Source organism: Dama dama, chromosome 13, assembly GCF_033118175.1.
Source record: "Dama dama isolate Ldn47 chromosome 13, ASM3311817v1, whole genome shotgun sequence".
NCBI lineage: Eukaryota > Metazoa > Chordata > Mammalia > Artiodactyla > Cervidae > Dama > Dama dama.
The window spans coordinates 32,708,118-32,727,414 of record NC_083693.1 but is presented as its reverse complement, the minus strand read 5'-3'; the positions used below and the strand labels follow the sequence as shown (position 1 = coordinate 32,727,414).

The 19,297-nt window shown below is 40.4% G+C and overlaps 1 protein-coding gene across 1 annotated transcript in view; it reads left to right on the top strand.

Annotated features, from left to right (window-relative positions):
- Window positions 1-19,297, top strand: part of ADAMTSL3 (ADAMTS like 3) — a 371,458-nt gene that overhangs the window by 149,508 nt on the left and 202,653 nt on the right. Inside the window, exons 5-6 of the mRNA XM_061158827.1 lie at window positions 4,348-4,584; window positions 11,759-11,885. Coding sequence (XP_061014810.1) covers window positions 4,348-4,584; window positions 11,759-11,885 — 364 coding nt within the window. The remainder of the gene's footprint in view (window positions 1-4,347; window positions 4,585-11,758; window positions 11,886-19,297) is intronic.

Genomic DNA, 19,297 nt, shown 5'->3' with positions numbered 1-19,297 from the left:
TATTCACATCATATCACCGTTTAGGTCCCTTCTGAACTGTTGCTTCTTCATGATGCATCATTTGCTTATTCTAGCTGCTAATAGCCACCTATGGTAATTTATTTTTATGCTGGGAAATTTGGCATTTGCTATATAAGAGGATCATGAAATTTAGCTCATACTACAACATGGATAGGACCATAAGATAAAATGTCCAAATTTGCTTATACAAAAATTGTATTTCTCCTGAGTCCCTACTCACTGGTTATCTAAGGGAATATATCTAATCCAAATTAGTTTGGTCCAATCCCATTATATAAATCATCTCTTAGGAAATGGTCTCTCTTGCATAAAAATACTCAGTTTATCAGATAGTCTCAACTTCTCTCCCTGAGTCGTCCATACAAGTTGATGTATTCTCATGGCTTTAGGAAGGAAGGGAGACCTCTGTCTTTAGAATGGTCCTTGAATGGGTGCTGTTTGTTGTCTGCTGTATCTCATCCCCTCTCCACCTCCCTCTCCATCTTCCCTTCCCCCCATCTCTTCCCCTTCTCCTCCTTATCTTCCTCCTTCATCTCTCTCCTCTTCCTTCTCCTTTTCCATTTCTGTGCCTCCCAGGCCGGCTACTCCTTCCTGATTGAGTCAAGTCTTCCTGATTAGGATCTGTTCTCTCCTTATCAGATTGATTCTTTCCTTATCAACTCTATTTATTCAATTTTAAATTTAATTCTTGGAAAACAATTTTATTTCTTTCATTGCAAAGTCCTGCTCTAAGTCTACAAACAGCAATAGATAGCCTACTGTTTCAGTGAATTCCATGCACATAGATTCTACATCTCCAATAAGAGAACAAGCTCACTAGGTAGCTTATGGATGATATTCTTCTTTTGTGTTCCTCACAGCATGTCACCTGGGCAAAGCCCATAAAGTATATTTAATAAATAAGTATTGTCTTGAACTTAACTGATGTGAAGAAACATGTCTCGGAGAGAGGAAAGCAGAAGGATGTTTGGCATCCAAGCTTTCCAAACATCAACTAAACTTTAGACACAAGGATCCCTAGATTGTCTCAAGCCAGGGCATGGGACGCAGCTGAAGCAGACTAGACAGGCTTAGTGTTGACACTGGAAGAGCACCATGTGAATGAAAGCATTTATTTAAGTAGTCAATGTCCCCCAGAATGACTAGAAAGCAGTATCATGGAATGGAATGCTCATTACTCTGGGACTCAGTCTTGGCTCTGTCATATTCTAGTTGTCTGTGTTTGGGCTAGTGACTGAAGACCTTCTGGATCTGTTTTCTCCCTTTATGAAAACGAGGCTAATGATAATCCTGACCTACCTCATGTGAAGGGTGGTGATGATGAGAGAATGTAAGTGATATTTCTTGGTAAACAAGAAAACACTGTCCAGATATATGGCTGTCTTAATCAGGGGTCATCATTTGTAAGGAATAGAAGCCCACTCAGATTAGCTTAAAGAAATGGAATTCACTGAATGGGTGGGTGGATATTTAGCGGAATTTAGGCATAAGCACATCTTGAGGACCCAGGAATCAGAAAGTGAAGCCCGGGTTACTTATTCCTTCAATTGAAACCCATGGTTTGTGATCTGACCTTCTTTCATGTCTAATTATTTCTTCTTTGCTGTGGGAACTGGCTCACTTTGCTTCAACATGCATCACATAAAACTAGCCCAGAGTAATGTGAGTTCTCAGCTTCAACTCTTCTGTTGCAATTCCAAATTCCTGGGAAAGGTTGACCTGGCATGGACTAGTTGTTTGCCTCTGACAGTCAGCCTCGGCAAAGGAGGCTGGGTCACACAGACCAACCTAGCCACCCCTTCAGCAAGGGCTCAGCTTCGGCTGGCTTCCTAGCTGCTTTCTGTTAATTAGCTGATTTTGTAAAGCTTCATTGATTTGGGGGGTTTAAGACATTCAGGAGTCAGCTAGCACTTGCAGTTCCTGGAGCATGCTTAGGATGGTAAGTGGGCCTGATGCAAGGGAAGTTATTTTTACCTTGCTCTCTTAAATTCTCTGGTTTGGATTTCAAAGAGTCAGATACAGAGAAAATAGGCTATGGTTGAGGAAAGAGGAGTTGAGATAATTTTATCACTGATGATCTTCTCTATGGCTAGATGGAAGACAAAGCCCTTATTCCAAGAGAAAAATGTCATCCAGTCTTAATCTTCTTCAACTTGATTCTTTCATATGTGTGACCTTGGTTAAGGGTTAATCTTGCTAAAACAAAGAAAAATGTGGACACAATATAAGATTTTAGATTGATTCACAACAAAGTTAATACAACTAATTCCAGGGGTATGTTTATTAATTATATTTTATGTATTCCCTCAGTTCAGTTCAGTTCAGTCGCTCAGTCGTGTCTGACTCTTTGTGACCTCATGAATCGCAGCACGCTAGGCCTCCCTGTCCATCACCAACTCCCATAGTTTACTCAAACTCAGGTCCATCGAGTTGGTGATGCCATCCATACCTATATTCAAAAAAAGCTTCCCTGATAGCTCAGTTGGTAAAGAATCTGCCTGCAATGCAGGAGACCCTGGTTCGATCCCTGGGTTGGGAAGATCCCCTGGAGGGAAAAAAGCTACCCATTCCAATATTCTTGCCTGGAGAGTTCCGTGGACAATACTATATTCAAAAAGGATTTGAGGCATTTTATAAAGGTCCAAAGCATAAACACAGTAAAATACAAAAATCAAGTAGTGAAAAGGGGATAAATAGAAGAAATTATATTTTAAAATTCTGACTGATAATCTGTTAATAACTATTTGCAGAAAAATAAAGTTAGAGTTCTACCTTACCCCATAGATCAAAATAAATTCCAAATGCAATAACGAGTTAAACATAATTGCTAAACTATAAAGAACTAGAAAAATACATTTAAGTGTTTATCTTTTTTCATGGCCGGGTGTGAAAAGCATATCTCATTAGTAAAGAAAGACACCTTGAAAGGAAATATGAATATGGCTACATAAAAATTTAAAACTTCTTGACTTCACAAAGCACCAGAAACAAAATTAAATGAGAAAAATATTTCCAATACAAACAACAAAGAGTTGATAACTTCACTCTGAAATTTAATAGCTTTATCTGTTAAAATAATAAAAACACAAACATTCCATAGATAAATGAAGGACAAAAACCAAATTTTTGAAGAATTAATGCAAGAAGCAAATATACATGAAAAGATACTAAACCTAAATAATGAAAATAAATGCAAATTAAAACGTTAAAATTTTAAAAGAATTGAAATTCTATTTAACACTTATGATTAGAAAAAATTTTGGAAAATTATATCCAAACCAAGAAGAGTAAAGTAACGTTTTGGTCATTCGGCATCTTGCTTTGGGAAATGTCTGATGAGATCGGTTAGTAATTAAATAAGATCCTTGAGTCATCAAAACTTGTACAAACTCTTTTTATCATTAGTATGAGAGCTCCTTGGGGCTTCCCTGATAGCTCAGTTGGTAAAGAATCTGCCTGCAATGCAGGAGACCCCAGTTTGATTCCTGGGTCAGGAAGATCTGCTGGAGAAGTGAGTTTGATCCCTGGGTTGGGAAGATCCCCTGCAGAAGGGAGAGGCTACCCACTCCAGCATTCTGGCCTAGAGAAGTCCATGGACTAGGGTTGCAAACAGTCGGCTGTGACTTTCACATGAGAGCTCCTTGGGGCTGTTTATTTGCTTTTTGTTGTAGACAAGATTTGAAAAAGCTATGTTGTCTCTTTCCATTCTAGAGCCAGTCAAAGGCAGGCACTGGGTACCAGTAAAGTGATGGCTGGGGGCCTGAGAGCAAGAGAGGAAAGGCTCTGAACTAGACGACAAAAACAGTGAAACAAACGCAAGTTCCCACATTAGTGCAGCAATTTGGGGCCAGTTAAAATAATGGCTAATAATCATTTACGTTGAAATGGCTCCTGAAGGCATGGATGATGATTAATATTTCCTATGGAAGACCTTAGGTCAACCTTAGGAAAACTCCAAAAACATTCCATTTCCCTTGTTTCAAAAACAAAGAGGTTATGTAATATGTTTGAAAATTTATATTATATTCAGTATGCTTAAAATAGAGCAGAATTTGGCATTTACATAGGGTAAGCTTTAATTATCTGAAAAAAACTACCTGAGTGGAAAAATAATCAGAATAAATTAGGTGATTCCCTCCGTGATCAGAAAATTCCACAGTAGAATTCCACACTGAAGAGTCTGAAGTTTAAAAAAAAAAACAACGAAGGAATGAAGTGACTTCTGGAGAGAAGGAGGTGGGGGTCTGCTCTCATGGGACTCTTGCTCAGCCTGTGCTGGTCCAGCTCACCTCGTGATGTGTCTGTGGCCCTTTTTCTCTGACTTAGGACTGCCCTCCAGATGCAGAGGACTTCCGAGCCCAGCAGTGTTCAGCCTACAATGATGTGCAGTACCAGGGACGTTATTATGAATGGCTTCCACAGTACAACGACCCTGCTGCCCCCTGCGCGCTCAGGTGTCAGGCACGGGGACAAAACTTGGTGGTGGAGCTGGCACCCAAAGTCCTGGATGGGACTCGGTGCACCGCTGACTCCTTGGACATGTGCATCAGTGGCATCTGCCAGGTAAGACACACCTGCTGCCCGGGCCCCTGTCTCCAGCCTGTGCTGCAACCACTGTCAGTAAAGATAACCTTTCTCTTCTGTACTTCGGTTCATGCAGACGAAATATTGCCTTTGAAGATTTTAATGTAAAACGTATTTTAAGGAGTGTTATTCACCTGTAGATTTTATTTTACTTATTCAAAATAGTAAATTTTGCCCACATAGAGTCAAAAGACTATAATATATGACTTGTGGATTTTTCTAGATCAGTGGTTCTCCAACTTGAAAGTACATCAGAATTACCTGAGGGACTTGTTAAAACAGTGTTCTGAACCCCAATTCCAGAGCTTCTGACCCAAAAGGTCTAGGGTTTGGCCTCAAAATTTGCTTTCTAACAAGTTCCCAGGAGGTGCTGATGATGCTAGCCCAGAGACACCACTTTGAGAACTACTGATTTATTGGTATTGATAGGTTCTCTGAATTTTCTTGTTAAAAGTAATTCATTGTTTGAGGCCTGTAGGAGCAGTGACTTATTTACTAAGTAATTAGCATGAGTGTACTCCAGCAGACTTTTTAAAGTGGTCTTTGCAGAGTTGTGATGAATGTGACTGAGGTATAACCCCCCATGGCTTGCAATAGGGGTGAGGACTCAGGGGACTACGACAGGTTCCTGAGACAGTGTGGGGATTGTTGGGAAGGGATAGAATTCTACTCCATTCCTTTGATCACTGGAAAAAATTATAAACCTAGGGAATGTTTACTATTCCATCTACCCTATTATGTGCATAACAAAAACAGCAGTAACAGTAGCAAGTGACCCTAACCATCTACTAAGTGTCAGACCCTTCCAGGTATCTCTGAAGACTTATGCTTGGAGGAACTGTGGTCTTGCTTATCAGATGAGCTTCTCCTTCCTATATCCCTCCATCTGGAAAACAATCTCCAGTTGCTCACCACAACACCTTGGAGTCATTCTTTTCTTAAAAAAATTTTGTTGGGGTACAGTTGTTTACAGTGTTGTGTTACTCTCTAGACGGTAGGTTCTCATTAGTTATCTATTTTATACATAGTAGTGTATATGTGTCAGTATCAATCTCCCAGTCCATCCCACCCCCTTTTCCCCACTTGGTGTCCATGTGTTTGTTCTCTACGTCTTTGTCTCTATTTCTGTTTTGCAGATAGGGTCATCTGTACCTTTTTAAAAAAAACCATTCTTGAGTCTTCTCTTTCAAGCTACACATGTAATCCATTGCTGAGTCAATTCTACCTTCAGACAACATAGTTGGATCTTGTTTTTTGAGCTACCGTGACATTCTTTATCTTTTTAACTTGTACGTTTCAACTCACTGCCATGCCCCAGTACTCCCACAATGTTTGTCCCCATCCAAAGTACTTAGCTAAAAACTGGTTGAATAAATGAGTTTTATCTACTTGCAGATGCAAAGGTTGTTCATATCTCTTGGTCTCTTTTATTTCTCTCTCAGCCTCAAATCTTAAATTTTCTAGTTCAAGTTTGGTGGGGTCACAAAGAGTTGGACACGACTGAGTGACTGAACAGGTACACAGGATAAAGGTGGTTTTCAATGCTGAATTAGTCCCTCTAGAATGTGTACTTCCTGGGACTTCCCTGGAGGTTCAGTAGTTAAGACTACATGCTTCCAATGCAGAGGGCAGGGTGCAGGTTTGATCCTTGGTTGGGGAACTAGGATCAGATGGAAAAAAAATTAAAGTAGAGTGTGTGCTTCCTATCATGTTTTTGTGAGTCTGACGGGCAAGTGGATTTTTTGGGCAGGTGGTCGCTTGCTGAAAGCTGAGTGCTCTTCTGGTAAGGCTATCCAGGTCAAAAGAATTGTATGCACTTCTTCAGAAGTGACTCACATGCTTCTCAGTTGAATTCAGTATCTTTCCTTCCACGGGATAATGTTCATATAAATTCCCTTTTGTGGACTGTGTGGCTATGGCTGTCCACAGTTATTGGGATGGGAGAAATCAAACTGTGTGGTTCTCTCTGATTACTTCAGAATCAGTGAACTGAGCCCTGACGTTCACTTGGCAGAGGCTGCAAATAATTTTTGCAAGTGTGTTTAGAGTTTGCTTATTTACATGACTGTGTCACCATGCTCTTAGGAAGAACCTACCATGAGTCTGAGCACAGCATCTAGCATTAGACAACCATACTCACTCAATGAAATTTGCTTTTGCTTTGGGGGCCTGATTTTTACCGGAAACAGGACCTGTTTGGAACCAGATCTGCAGAACAAATCCAATGTATCTTTCAGGTTTATTGAATTCCTTGACGACTGGGTAAATGAAGAAATCACTCTGTGTTTCTAGTAAAAAGAATAGCATCCAACACATACTGGTTGCTTACTCGGGGTCAGGCACTGTCTAAGCCCTTGGCTGTGTTAGCACATCAGACACTCTGAAGCCAGGATAGTCATAATCCTCACTGTGTTCATAAGGAAACTGGAATTTGAAGAGGCTAAGTGATTTGCCCTGATGATACAGCTAGAAAATGGTAGAGCTGGAATTTGAACCCAAGAAACTGAATTCCAAAATCTGTTTTTTTAACTTTTGTGCTATATTGATGATATTTTTACTTTTTGTGTTACTGCAAGTATCACTGAAGTTTGAAAATGAGATGCTATTCTAGCAGACGACAGTTAGCACAATAGGTGAGCGATGCTTAGACAGTTTAGGATAGAGGTTGAAACTCAAATATCTACACCCCACTCAGGGAGGAAGACTGCTCAGGTGTAGTCATAGTGAGTAATGAGAGCTATCATGTGCTAGAGAATATATACCTGCTTGTTGATGTGCTCAAGGGATCAACCATATATAAACATCAGTTTTTGTCAACAGGAACCAGAAATCTAGATTTTAATGTGAAGTATTCAATTTCAAGCAACACCGTGATGTTAATGACATTGCTCTATCCATCAATAGTTAAGTAGAACTCCAATATAATAGAGGCTAGGTTTTCCTTCAGTAATAAACAACCCTCCAAAAGCTCCATGGCTTAAAACAAAGATTACTTTTAATTCATGCTACTTGGCCAATGTGGGTCAGCAGGGGTCTCTGCCCTTGAATGTCTCTGAGACCCAGACTGAAGGAGCCTTTATTTGCACACACATTTTACATAATAACTACAGCAGTGAGGAGGGGAACGTGTGACTCATGCACTGACCCTTGAAGCTTCTAACCAAAGAGATGCAGACACTTAGACTCATATTTCGTTGGCCAAAGACAATCAATGACCACACTTATTTCTAAGGAGGTAGGGAAGTGCAGTCCTCCATGGGCTTAAGGGAGAAACTAATTATTTATGAATATTCCTAATGACTGCCATAGCTGCATATACTCTGATTTTTCAGGCAGAAATGTTAGAATTTTTGGTAATGTAGAATTCAATTTTCAGAGATCTCAAACAGAAGTTGACTCAAAAAATTATTTGCTTCTTGAAGGATTAAATTTGACTGATCTGGGAAATTCATACTTTGTTCCATCTGGAGTAAAGACCCTTATTTAAACACTGACTTCTGTGAACAGTGTAAGAAATCATAGGCTGGAACTATGAAATAATCCTTCACTGAAGTGACGATTTATATGTGAGTATTTATTCCCCAAAGCACTGCTCATATATCTTAAGTTTTTACTTATATTATCCCCTGTGTTGTGTAACTTGTCTCATCAACTGCACTGTAAAATAGGAATCCATCTTATTAATTTAGACTGTAATGCCTGGCTCTATACAAATTGGCTGTGTGGATGTTAATACATTTTATTGACATGTTTATCAATTAGCGATTTTTAAATCATTACAGCTAGAGATCTTGACTTCAGGAGAAGTTACTGAACTTGAAAATGCTTCAGGCAATTCTTAAAAAGTTGGTCATTGTTGATTATGATGAGATCTGAGAGCCAGTATTCAGTAGTCCCTCAATTTCAAGGGCAGTTTTGGCTTATCTCCTATGAATCACAAGGCAATCAGATCTTTTTAGATATTATTTTTCTGTGATGTTTTCACATGCTTTTTTTGGCTGCAGGATTTGGATGAACTGTAACTTTAAAAATTATGAAATAAATATCAGTGCTCAGGGAGGTATTTGATTGTGCAAGATCTTGCAAGGCTCTAAACACCCTTCAAAACAAGCCCATCCTAGCTCCTAAACCCACACCCTTCCTGAATGACCAGATAAAGAGCGATTCTCATTCTCATGAAATGCAAAGTGCTCAGGGACTCACATGTGTGAGGACAGAGCTTGGCCCAGGAACAGTATTTCTATAATTTAATGGTAGAATTACTCCCCTTGGAGAAAGTTGCTTGAACACAAGTTACTCATTGATTAAATCTTAACCATGTAAGTATGGTTCCAAAATCAATCACTCTTAAGTTATTCCACATGTACTTAGTAAATATTAATATAATAGCCTGTGTAACTGGGTTTGTTGTTTTCCATCTGCTGATACTAAAGGTGAGGAAGATAGAGCATAGTGATAAGATTCTGGTGTCAGAGGACCTGGATGTTCAAACAATATACTAGTTGTGTAATGTTGGAAAGTCATGTAACCTCAGAAACAGTCAGATGTCTAATTTGTAAAATAGAGATAAAAGGTATCAAACGGTGGCCATGAAAATTAAATGAAATAATGTGTATTACATGCTTGGCATAACACCAGCATTCAATAAAAATCAACTATTATTACTGTTTCACTATTATCTTTATAAAAAATCATATAATCAGAATGAAAGGGTCTCAGAGGATTCAGCTGCTCATCAAATAATTTAATCCCCTCTTCAGTTTTCCTGTCCCAAAGTCTCCTACCTAGCCTGTGATTGAATATTTATTGTTGGATAACTCTGACTCTAAAAACGTTCTCATATTGAACTAAATTACACCTAAACCTGTATCTTTCACCATTTGAAAATACACAGAACAAATGTAAAGCCTTTCTTCACGACATCCCTCTGTGAATTTGAAAATATCTCTAATCATAGGCTTTTCCTCAAACTTCCTTGGAACTTTTCCCACCTCTCCCTGAAACTTTCATTTGATCTTGTTCCTTCCCTTCAGCAGCAGCACTTTGAAAAGAATAGTCGATAGATGTGGTTTCGACTTCCTCCAGTTTTATATTCCAGTCAACACCTTGGATACAGACTCTGATCCAGCAGTTCCCCCAAGCCGAAGTGTAGGGCTCAACCCGGGAGTCCAGGCAAAATGAAAAACAGAGAGGGGTGATTCAAGGGGCTCTCTTTTGTTGAGCCCTTCGAGTATTCTAATCACTGTACTAGGAGTTTTACATGTATTTTCTCATTTCATTCCTAGTATAGACCCTCTGTGAAGTATGTGTGAATGTCCCTATTTTACTTTGAGGAAAATGAGTCTCCTAGAGTAGTTTGCATTGTTGTACATCCTGCATCTTGAAAGGGGTGGTAGGACTAGGTAGTTGTTGTAATCGGGCTGTTTGCCTCCAAGGTCTCTGCACTTAACCACCAGGCATATAAATACAAATAACACTGAAAGTGTGCAGAGAGTTAGAAATAAACCAGCTCATTAGTTAGTGTTAATATTACTAGGTGTATGTCATGTAAAAGTCATATTTATAAAATAAAAATAAATATAAGATGTAGCCCTTTTTCCCATATAAGGAAGCTCACAGTTCAGCAGATGCACACACACTACTCACAAAAGCTTCCCTCATAGCTCAGTGGGTAAAGAATCTGGCTGCGATGCAAGAGACCCTGGTTCGATTCCTGGGTTGGGAAGATCCCCTGGAGAAGGGAAAGGCTACCCACTCCAGTATTCTTGGGCTTCCCTTGTGGCTCAGCTGGCAAAGAATCCACCTGCAATGTGGGAGACCTGGATTCGATCCCTGGGTTGGGAAGATCCCCTGCAGAAGGGAAAGGCTACCCATTCTAGTATTCTGGCCTGGAGAATTCCATGGACTAATAAGTCCATGGGATCTCAAAGAGTTGGACACAACTGAGTGACTTTCACTTCACTTCTCTTCACTTACAAAAAGTAATAATTCACAAGAGACTGAAGGATGTCAGTATAAGCATATTCTGAGATATCTCTCTTGTTAATTCCTTATATGTTAAAAATTATTGATAAAAGGTTTTAGAAGAATTTTATACACACACATATATACATATATAAGTAAAAATTTGTAGGTATAAATATAGATAATGATACAGAAGGATATACAAAGATCCAGATACAGGATATTGAGAGAGATGGATTTATCAATATGAATAAGATATAGGTATGTGTGTTAGTCGCTTAGTTGTGTCTGACTCTTTGCGACACCATGGACTATAGCCCACCAGGCTCCTCTGTCCATGAAATTCTCCAGGCAAGAATCTTGGAGTAGGTTGCCATTCTCTTCTCCAGGGGATCTTTCCAACCCAGGGATTGAACCCAGGTCTCCTGCATTGTAGGCAGATTCTTTATGATCTGAAGACCAGTGATGTAGGTATAGATTGAGATTAAAAATAGAAAAAAATTAAATTAAATTAAACTGTGGAACAGAAGGATATATATCAACCTCAAAATAGTGGTCATCTGGGGGAAGAAATGAGAGAACAGGACTAGGGTAGGGATAGAAAGAGAGAGAGAAGGGGTTGGGGGAGGAGGAGAGAGGAAGTATTTGTAATGTTCCTTTCATTTTATGTACATAAAATAGCTGAATAGAAGTATAAATAAAAAACTAAGGACGAGAGTGTCAAAGGGGAGCCTCCATCTTTAATTCTTTGGTCTTTGGATAAGAATTTTATATATAAATGACATGGTGCTGTAAAGCTTTATATATTATTTTTATTTTTAAGATTTTTTTATTTTTGATTTGACCATTTTCAAATTCTTTATTGAATTTGTTACAATATTGCTTCTGTTTTATGTTTGGGATTTTTTTTTTTTTCTTTTGGCTATGAGGCATGTGGGATCTTAGCTCCCTAGCCAGAAATCAAACTCACACGTCCTGGGCATTGGGAGGCAAATCCAGAGGTCCTAATCTCAGGACCCCCAGGGAAGTCCCTTTATTTATTATTATATATTTTAAAATCTGTGTTCTCATCAAAGAGAGCCAACTCATACATTTAAGAAGGATAACACCATCGGTATGATTTCTGAAATACATAAGGTCTGATATGCCCATATCTCTACCCACTCCTGACGGTATCTTCTGTCTGCAGGCAGTGGGCTGCGACCGGCAACTGGGGAGCAACGCCAAGGAGGACAACTGTGGTGTCTGTGCTGGTGACGGCGCCACCTGCAGGCTGGTGCGGGGACAGTCAAAGTCACAGGTGTCTCCTGAAAAAAGTAGGTTTTAAACCCAATACATTACCATACAACAGCATGTGCTTTAGACCGTCTGATAGTAAAATAACATTTTCCCATTGCTGAGGTTTTTAGGTAGTAAGAACTTTTGACTGGTGTTCTAAAAGACACATTTCTCCCCAAAAGTGTAGTAGATCAAATTTTTATTCCCATTACCTCTTCTTAGATTGCCTGTTTCTTTGAACTTTTGCTAATACAGAGTACAACTATTTTTTTTAATTTGCTGATTTTTTTTAAGGTAAACTAGGAGTCATTATTTCTTTTGCCCCCTTTTGATTGCTAACAAGGTAGAAAATATCCTGTATTTATTGAAATATTGTCCTGCATTTATTGCCCATTTATACTTTTTTATCTTTCAATTAGTTGCTGAAGTCATTTACTTTTTTCCCTATTTGGATGGTGATCTTTTCCTCACTTTTGTCATGAATATATACTATTTGTTGTAACTGTTTTTAATATTCTCAGTTTGTCATTTGACTTTCAGTATTGTTTGTGTTTGCAGAATCAGTAGTTTCTAAATTATAGATACACAGAATTCTCCACCTTTTAAGTTTGGTGATATCTGTTTAATTTTTTTTTTTTTCTAATTAATGGTCAGTCAACTTTTTCTGTAAAGGAGTAGAGAGGAAATATTTAAGGGCTTTTTAGCCTCTGTAGTTTCTGTCTTAGCTACTCAGCACTGCTGCTGCAGGTAAAAAGCAGCCACAGGCAACCAGTGAACCAATGGAAAGAGCTGTGTTCCAATAAAGTTTTATTTACAAAACTAACCTGCAGGCTAAATTTGACCCTCAGGGTGTAGTTTGCCTACCCCCTGCCTTAAAGAGAAACAAATTATACATGTATGCCTTCTGCCAGTGCTTTTTTGTTTGTGTGTTCCTACTTTAAAATCTTATTTCTTTGAGTTTATTTGGATTTAACTTATGAAACAGAAAGTGAAAATGAAAGTCACTCAGTCCTGTCTGACTCTTGCAACCCCATGGACTGTAGCCCTTGGGATTCTCCAGGCCAGAATACTGGAGTTGGTAGCTGTTCCCTTCTCCAGGGGATCTTCCTGACCCAGGAATCAAACCAGGGTCTCCTGCATTGCAGAGGGATTCTTTACCAACTGAGCTATCAGGGAAGCCAAAAGTTTATTTATTTTTTTGGCCACACTGATTGGCTTGTGGGATCATAGTTCCCCACCAGGGATTGAACCTGTGCCCCTTGCATTGGGAGCTCAGAGTCCTAACCATTGGACTGCTAGGGAAGTCTATGAAATGGGGATTTTACTCATTCTCCCAAAATGGGGAGAACTGTAGAGGAGGAGTGGAGGGTGAAGAGGGTTTTCCAGGCAGAGGAAACACAAAGTTCATGGCGTGACATTCGAGTGAAGCCTGGACTTCCTTGAGTAACCTAGGATTTCACGTCGGTTAGGGTGGAAGGAAAGATACAGTGGCATTCAGAAGGAATCATAAAGGCCTTCATTGTTGAGAGTCATGTTTCAGGTTAAGTGAAGTCATTACAGCAATTTAGGCAGTGGAGGGACTTGATTAGATTTGCATTTTAATGAAGTGATTCTGGCAACATGTGGAGCTGAGCCTGGAAGCAAGGAGTCCAACTAAGATGCCACATTTAAATACTCAAGGGTGTTTGAAATAATGATGTCTTCATCGGGGTTGTAGTGAGGTGGGAGAGATAGAGGAAGGAGCAGAGAGGGCAGAGAGATTTAGGAGAGAGAGTCAGCAGAGTTTGCTAATTCATTGAGTGAAAACTGTAAGAAAGAGGAAGCTAGAATGATGCAGATTTCCCAGCCTGAGCAGCTGGGTGGATTTCTTTTCTGTCCATCTGGGGAAGGAATGCATGAAGAGGAGATGCATACTAAAAATAAGGGTTCACCTCCTTGGGTTTTCTTCTTTCCAGAAATGTGGCCCCACAAGTAGTCAGTGCTTTGGTACTTTTCTGATGCCTTCAAACAGATGTTAATTATATTTTGTTTGGGGTGAAAGAATTGATCTGAAATGTGACAGTCCATTGTTGTTAATGGTCTTTAGTTATGCATTTTTTAATATATATATATTTTTAAGGTAATTAACTTTTTATGGCTGCATCGGGTCTTAGTTGCAGCTCAGGGGATCTTCCATCTTCATTGTGACACACGGGATCTTTAGCTGTGGCATTGGAATTCTTAGTTGCAGCACGTGGGATCTAGTTCCCTGACCAGGGATCAAACCTGGGCCCCCTGCATTGGGAGTGTGGAGTCTTAGCCACTGGACCACCAGGGAATTCCCTTTAGTTATAAATTAACTGAGTTTATCCAAAGAGAGTATATACAATATATTAGGAAGGCATGAGAATTTAGCCAGGGAAAAAGCTCAAACTTTTTCAAGTGAATTCAAGGGATTCAAGTGAAAAGATAATGAGAAGAGTAGGTAAACTCAGAACTTAGCAGAAGCAATATGGGAGCTGAAGGAATAAGTAATTCCAAAAAGGAGGTAATAGTCGGCCATGTGAGATGCTGTTTCGAGGTCAACTGGAATAAAAGTCCAAAAATTTCTCATTGGCAATTTGAAGCCAAATCTGTGACCTTAGCAAGAGTGGTTTCAATGAATTTCTGGCTAAAACCAAAGCCTGATTGCAGTGGGTTTAGAAGTAAATAGAAGATGAGAGAATGAATGGAGGGAAGGATTTTCCCAGGACTAAAGGAGGGGGTATACAATCATACCCTGTTAAGAACTGAGTAACTCTAGGTGCCCTTGGAGAACACGGTGAGAAATTAACTGTGTTCCAATATTTTTTTTTTCTTTTTACATTCTGTTCATTAGGAGGTAGAATCAGCTTCTTTAGAGTGAAGACTCTCAAACAGATTCACCAATGGGGATAATAATTATGCTCAGCTCTTAGGGTCATTATGAGGATCAAATTAAACTACGTATGAAAAAGTGTCTGACATGTAGTTAACATTGGCTGAAGGATAAAGGGAGATGACCCTACTCTCCAGCCATCCTTTTCTCCATTGAAAGCTATGATCTCTACATCACTTCCTTCTTCTTTAGGATAAAGCATTGGCAAAGGGATTAACAGTATAAAAACAATTTGAGTACAACAAAATATCTGTGCAAGCTTTGGGAATAATTGTGGCAGAAGGGCGCTTAGTGACTTGAGAAACAGGTTTAATATTCTTTCAATTGCAAAATGTACTATTGTCTGAATTGTCTGTTGTAGACAGTAAGCCCAAGTTGGTGTTTGGTGAGCATGGCGTCTGGTCCCATCACTTCATGGCAAATAGATGGGGAGACAGTGGAAACAGTGTCAGACTATTTTTTTGGGCTCCAAAATCACTGCAGATGGTGATTGCAGCCATGAAATTAAAAGACACTTACTCCTTGGAAGGAAAGTTATGACCAGCTTAGACAGCATATTAAAAACCAGAGACATTACTTTGCCAACAAATGTCCATCCAGTCAAGGCTATGGTTTTTCCAGTGGTCATGTATGGATATGAGAGTTGGACTGTGAAGAAAGCTGAGCACCGAAAAATTGATGCTTTTGAATCATGGTGTTGGAGAAGACTCTTGAGAGTCCCTTGGACTGCAAGGAGATCCAACCAGTCCATCCTAAAGGAGATCAGTCCTGGGTGTTCATTGGAAGGACTGACGCTGAAGCTGAAACTCCAATACTTTGGCCACCTCATGAGAAGAGTTGACTCATTGGAAAAGACCCTGATGCTGGGAGGGATTGGGGGCAGGAGGAGAAGGGGACGACAGAGGATGAGATGGCTGGACGGCATCACCGACTCGATGGACATGAGTTTGAGTAAACTCCAGGAGTTGGTGATGGACAGGGAGGCCTGGCGTGCTGCGATTCATGGGGTCGCAAAGAGTTGGACACGTCTGAGTGACTGAACTGAGCTGAACTGAGCTAATATTATGATGCCAAGGAATTATTAAAAGATTTCAGACTCCTTAAAAAAAATAAAAATAAAACAGAATCACAGATATAGGAAACAAACTTCTGGTTACCAAAGGGGAGAGGGAAGGGGGAGGGACAAATTAGGAGGATGGGATTAACAGATACAAACTACTGTATATAAAATAGATAAACAACAAGGATATACAGCATAGTGTGGGGAATTGATTATACCCAATATGTTGTAATAACCTGTAATGGAATATAATCTGCAAAAATACTGAATCACAGTGCTGTGCACTGGAAACTAACACAATATTGTGAATCAACTGTACTTCAATAAAAAAAAATGAGGGGACTGTCAGAGACTTGAAGTGGGTAAGGAACTCTTCAAACATAGTAAGGAGGATGATTCCCAGAGGTTAGGACTCTGCACTTTCACTGCTGGGGCCCAGGTTCAATCTGGGGCCAGTGAGCTAAGATCCTAGAAGCCCCATGTGCGACATCCTCCCCAGAGGATGGTAAAGAGGCAGAGGAGTAGCTGCAAGGGGCCTAGGTGAGACTGGGAACCGTGAATTCGTGGAGGTCCCATGTGCTTCTCCAAGGAGCTGGCTTTGAGGGATGTGGACCAGGGAGGGAAGCATTCCATGGCAAATCACAGGAAACCCAACTTATAGATGCAGGAGATTACATATCTTTTCTAAGCAGAAGTCTGGAGTAGGCAGTCAGGTTTGGGGAAGCTGTTTTACTGTGTTTTTGTGGAACCAGGCTCTTGTCTCTCTTTCATCAGCCTAGACTATAGCTTTCACCTGTGGTTGCTAAGTCACTGTTAAATGTCTAGACAACACATCCAGCATGTCAGGTGATAAAGAAGAAGGTGGTGCAAAAGGCATTCTTTTAATAATGTTCCCTTTAGTCAGGGAGAGAAGTCCTCCCCAGGGAATTTTGCCTCATTGACCAGAACTGTGGCATGTGAGCTAGGAATTTCCTAGGAGCTAGGAAACCAAGTGTACCACATTGCATCCATTCTGTTATTGCTAATATTGATCTAATGGTTTATAATAAATGCATATCATTTAATTCCACCTGTCCCCTTACATGGTAGTTTTGATATTGTCCAATCCATTTTATAGATGAGGATACTAAGGAAGAGAGAAGAGACAGTTAAGAAATTGGTGTTTGGGACCAGACTGCCTGGGTTTAAATGCTGGGTCTGTTGTTTACTAGCTGTTTAAACAGGGCAAGATTTTGAACTTTTCTGTGTATCTTGACTTTCTCATTTTAATCTGGGAACAGAAGTTGTACCGCCTCTGTAGAGTTGCTGTCAGGACTAGATAAGTCAGTCGTGCCCAGCATTCCAAATAATGTCTGGCACCTGGAGAGTGTTCAGTAAATGCTAGCAATATTTTTATTAGAAATATTGTCATTTAGGTACCAAAGGCTGTCACTCTCTAACATAATATTAAATGTAAACAGATTTCAAAACCAGCACTTATTCCACCCAGGCATTGTTTTTGAGAGTGCTACTGATGGGTACAGAGGAAAATCACGTCAAAGGTGTCAAAAAACAGTGAATTGTGGGGTTTCCCTGGTAGCTCAGTGGTAAAGAACCCTCCTGCCAATGCAGGAGGCACAGGTTTGATCCCTGGGTCAGGAAGATCCCCTGGAGGAGGAAATGGCAAAACACCACAGTATTCTTGCCTGGAGAATTCCATGGACAGAGGAGCCTGGCGGGCTATGGCCCACGGGGGTTACATAGAATCGGAAAGGACTTAGTGACTGAACAACAACAAACCAAAGATAGAGGAAAGAATGAGACCCAGAGGAAGAGAGTGAAGAGCCAGGCTGTGCTGTTAACTAGAGTTAACTAGAGTGACTTTGGGATGAGATGACAATAGGGAAAGTCACCGCTGACTCGGGCATCAGGAAAGTGCTGACATGGTGTTGGCTTGAAAGAATGTGCAAATCTCATCAGGAAAGGTGTCGTCTTGTGAGGGTCTCAGAGAGATTAGAAATTGAGAAAATTCTAGTCGAACTAGAGTAGAAGCTGAGTGAAATTGTGTCAAGAAACCAGTCTTTTTGAAGAAGTTTTCTAAGGAAGCCCTGGGAGGGGATTGTAATGGGGGCTGTACTGGCTGAAAAGGGGCTTCCTGCTTGACTTCACTGTTCCTCACACTTGGTAAGGTACTTCATTTTCTCTCTGCGTGTCTCTCTCTGTCTTTTCTCTCTTTCATTGATTTTCAGCTTTAGGATAACAGATCCTCTTGAGAATCTGTTGAAAATTATGCATTCTTCTCTCCAGAAAAAAATGCATGTGTCCCCATAAACCTCAAATTTGCCATTCTGAGTTTTTGAAGGGGTCTCAGACCCTTGATACCAGTTCAGAACAATTCAAGTGAAGGGTCCCTAAACATTTAATACTTTTGAATAATTTATGCAAAGGAAGAGCAGCTGGAGCTCAGAGACAGATCCCTAAAGGGAGCTAGTAGAGCTGGGGGCATGCCGCTGGCAAGTCCAGGCTCTGTCTGCCTGCTCTAGGGCTGAGGCTAAAGTTAGCAAAGATGCCTGCCTGCCTGCCTGCATGAAAACCTGGTACTTCTCATCCTTGCTTTTCATTACGGCCCCTTCATGTCTGTTACTGCTCTGAATCTGGCCAACTGAAGCTGTTTTTGGCTGAGATTTTCCATGGGCCATATGGAAGCACTTCCCTATAATGATGCTTTGTGTGAAAGAAATGTGGGAAATGAAGCCACGTCTCTCCCTGAGTGTGCATCCCCAGGCCTGCAGAGTCCACCAGGCTCCTTGGGCCTCACCTTGCCAAGCCGTCATTCCTATCTTCCCCAAGTCTCACGCTGAAGGAGGCCAGGGCAGGGAGATGCTGTTGGCACAGCCCTGCTAGCAAGAAAGTGCATGAGGCTGCTCTTGGGCCCTGTTTCCATTCTGCAGGGAGGCAGATTCAAGGTGGAAGAGCCTGGAGCCAAAACCTTAGCTGTGAGAAATATCAGAAATTAATCCACATACAACATGCACATTTCCTGTTCGGAGGGAGGAGGAGAGAGGCTGAACTCACAACTGGCATCCATAGCTTTGGCTGTTGGAACAGAGAGCTGGAGGCCACTCAGCTTTTTAAGGAGAGAAGAGTCTAAAAACAGCAACAAAAAAGCATACACCCCTGATTGGAGCATTTGGATTTGGTACTGGGGGACTCACTTGTATTTCCAGATTTTGCCATTGTTTTGACCTTGTCCATAGAAGGACCATGCACCCCTGAGACAAATAAATAAGCTCACTATGCCTGATCAGTTTGTAGAGTTGGCCCTTGAACAACACAGGTTTCAACTGCATGGTTTTCCATTTTCTTCAGCAGTAAATACTACATGAATAAATGACCTGTAGTTGATTGGACCCACCCACATGGAACAGATAACAGAGAAAGTGTATATGGAGAGCTGACTATCAGTTATACTCAGATTTTGTGGGGTTTTTTTCGCTGCGATGCATGGCATTTGG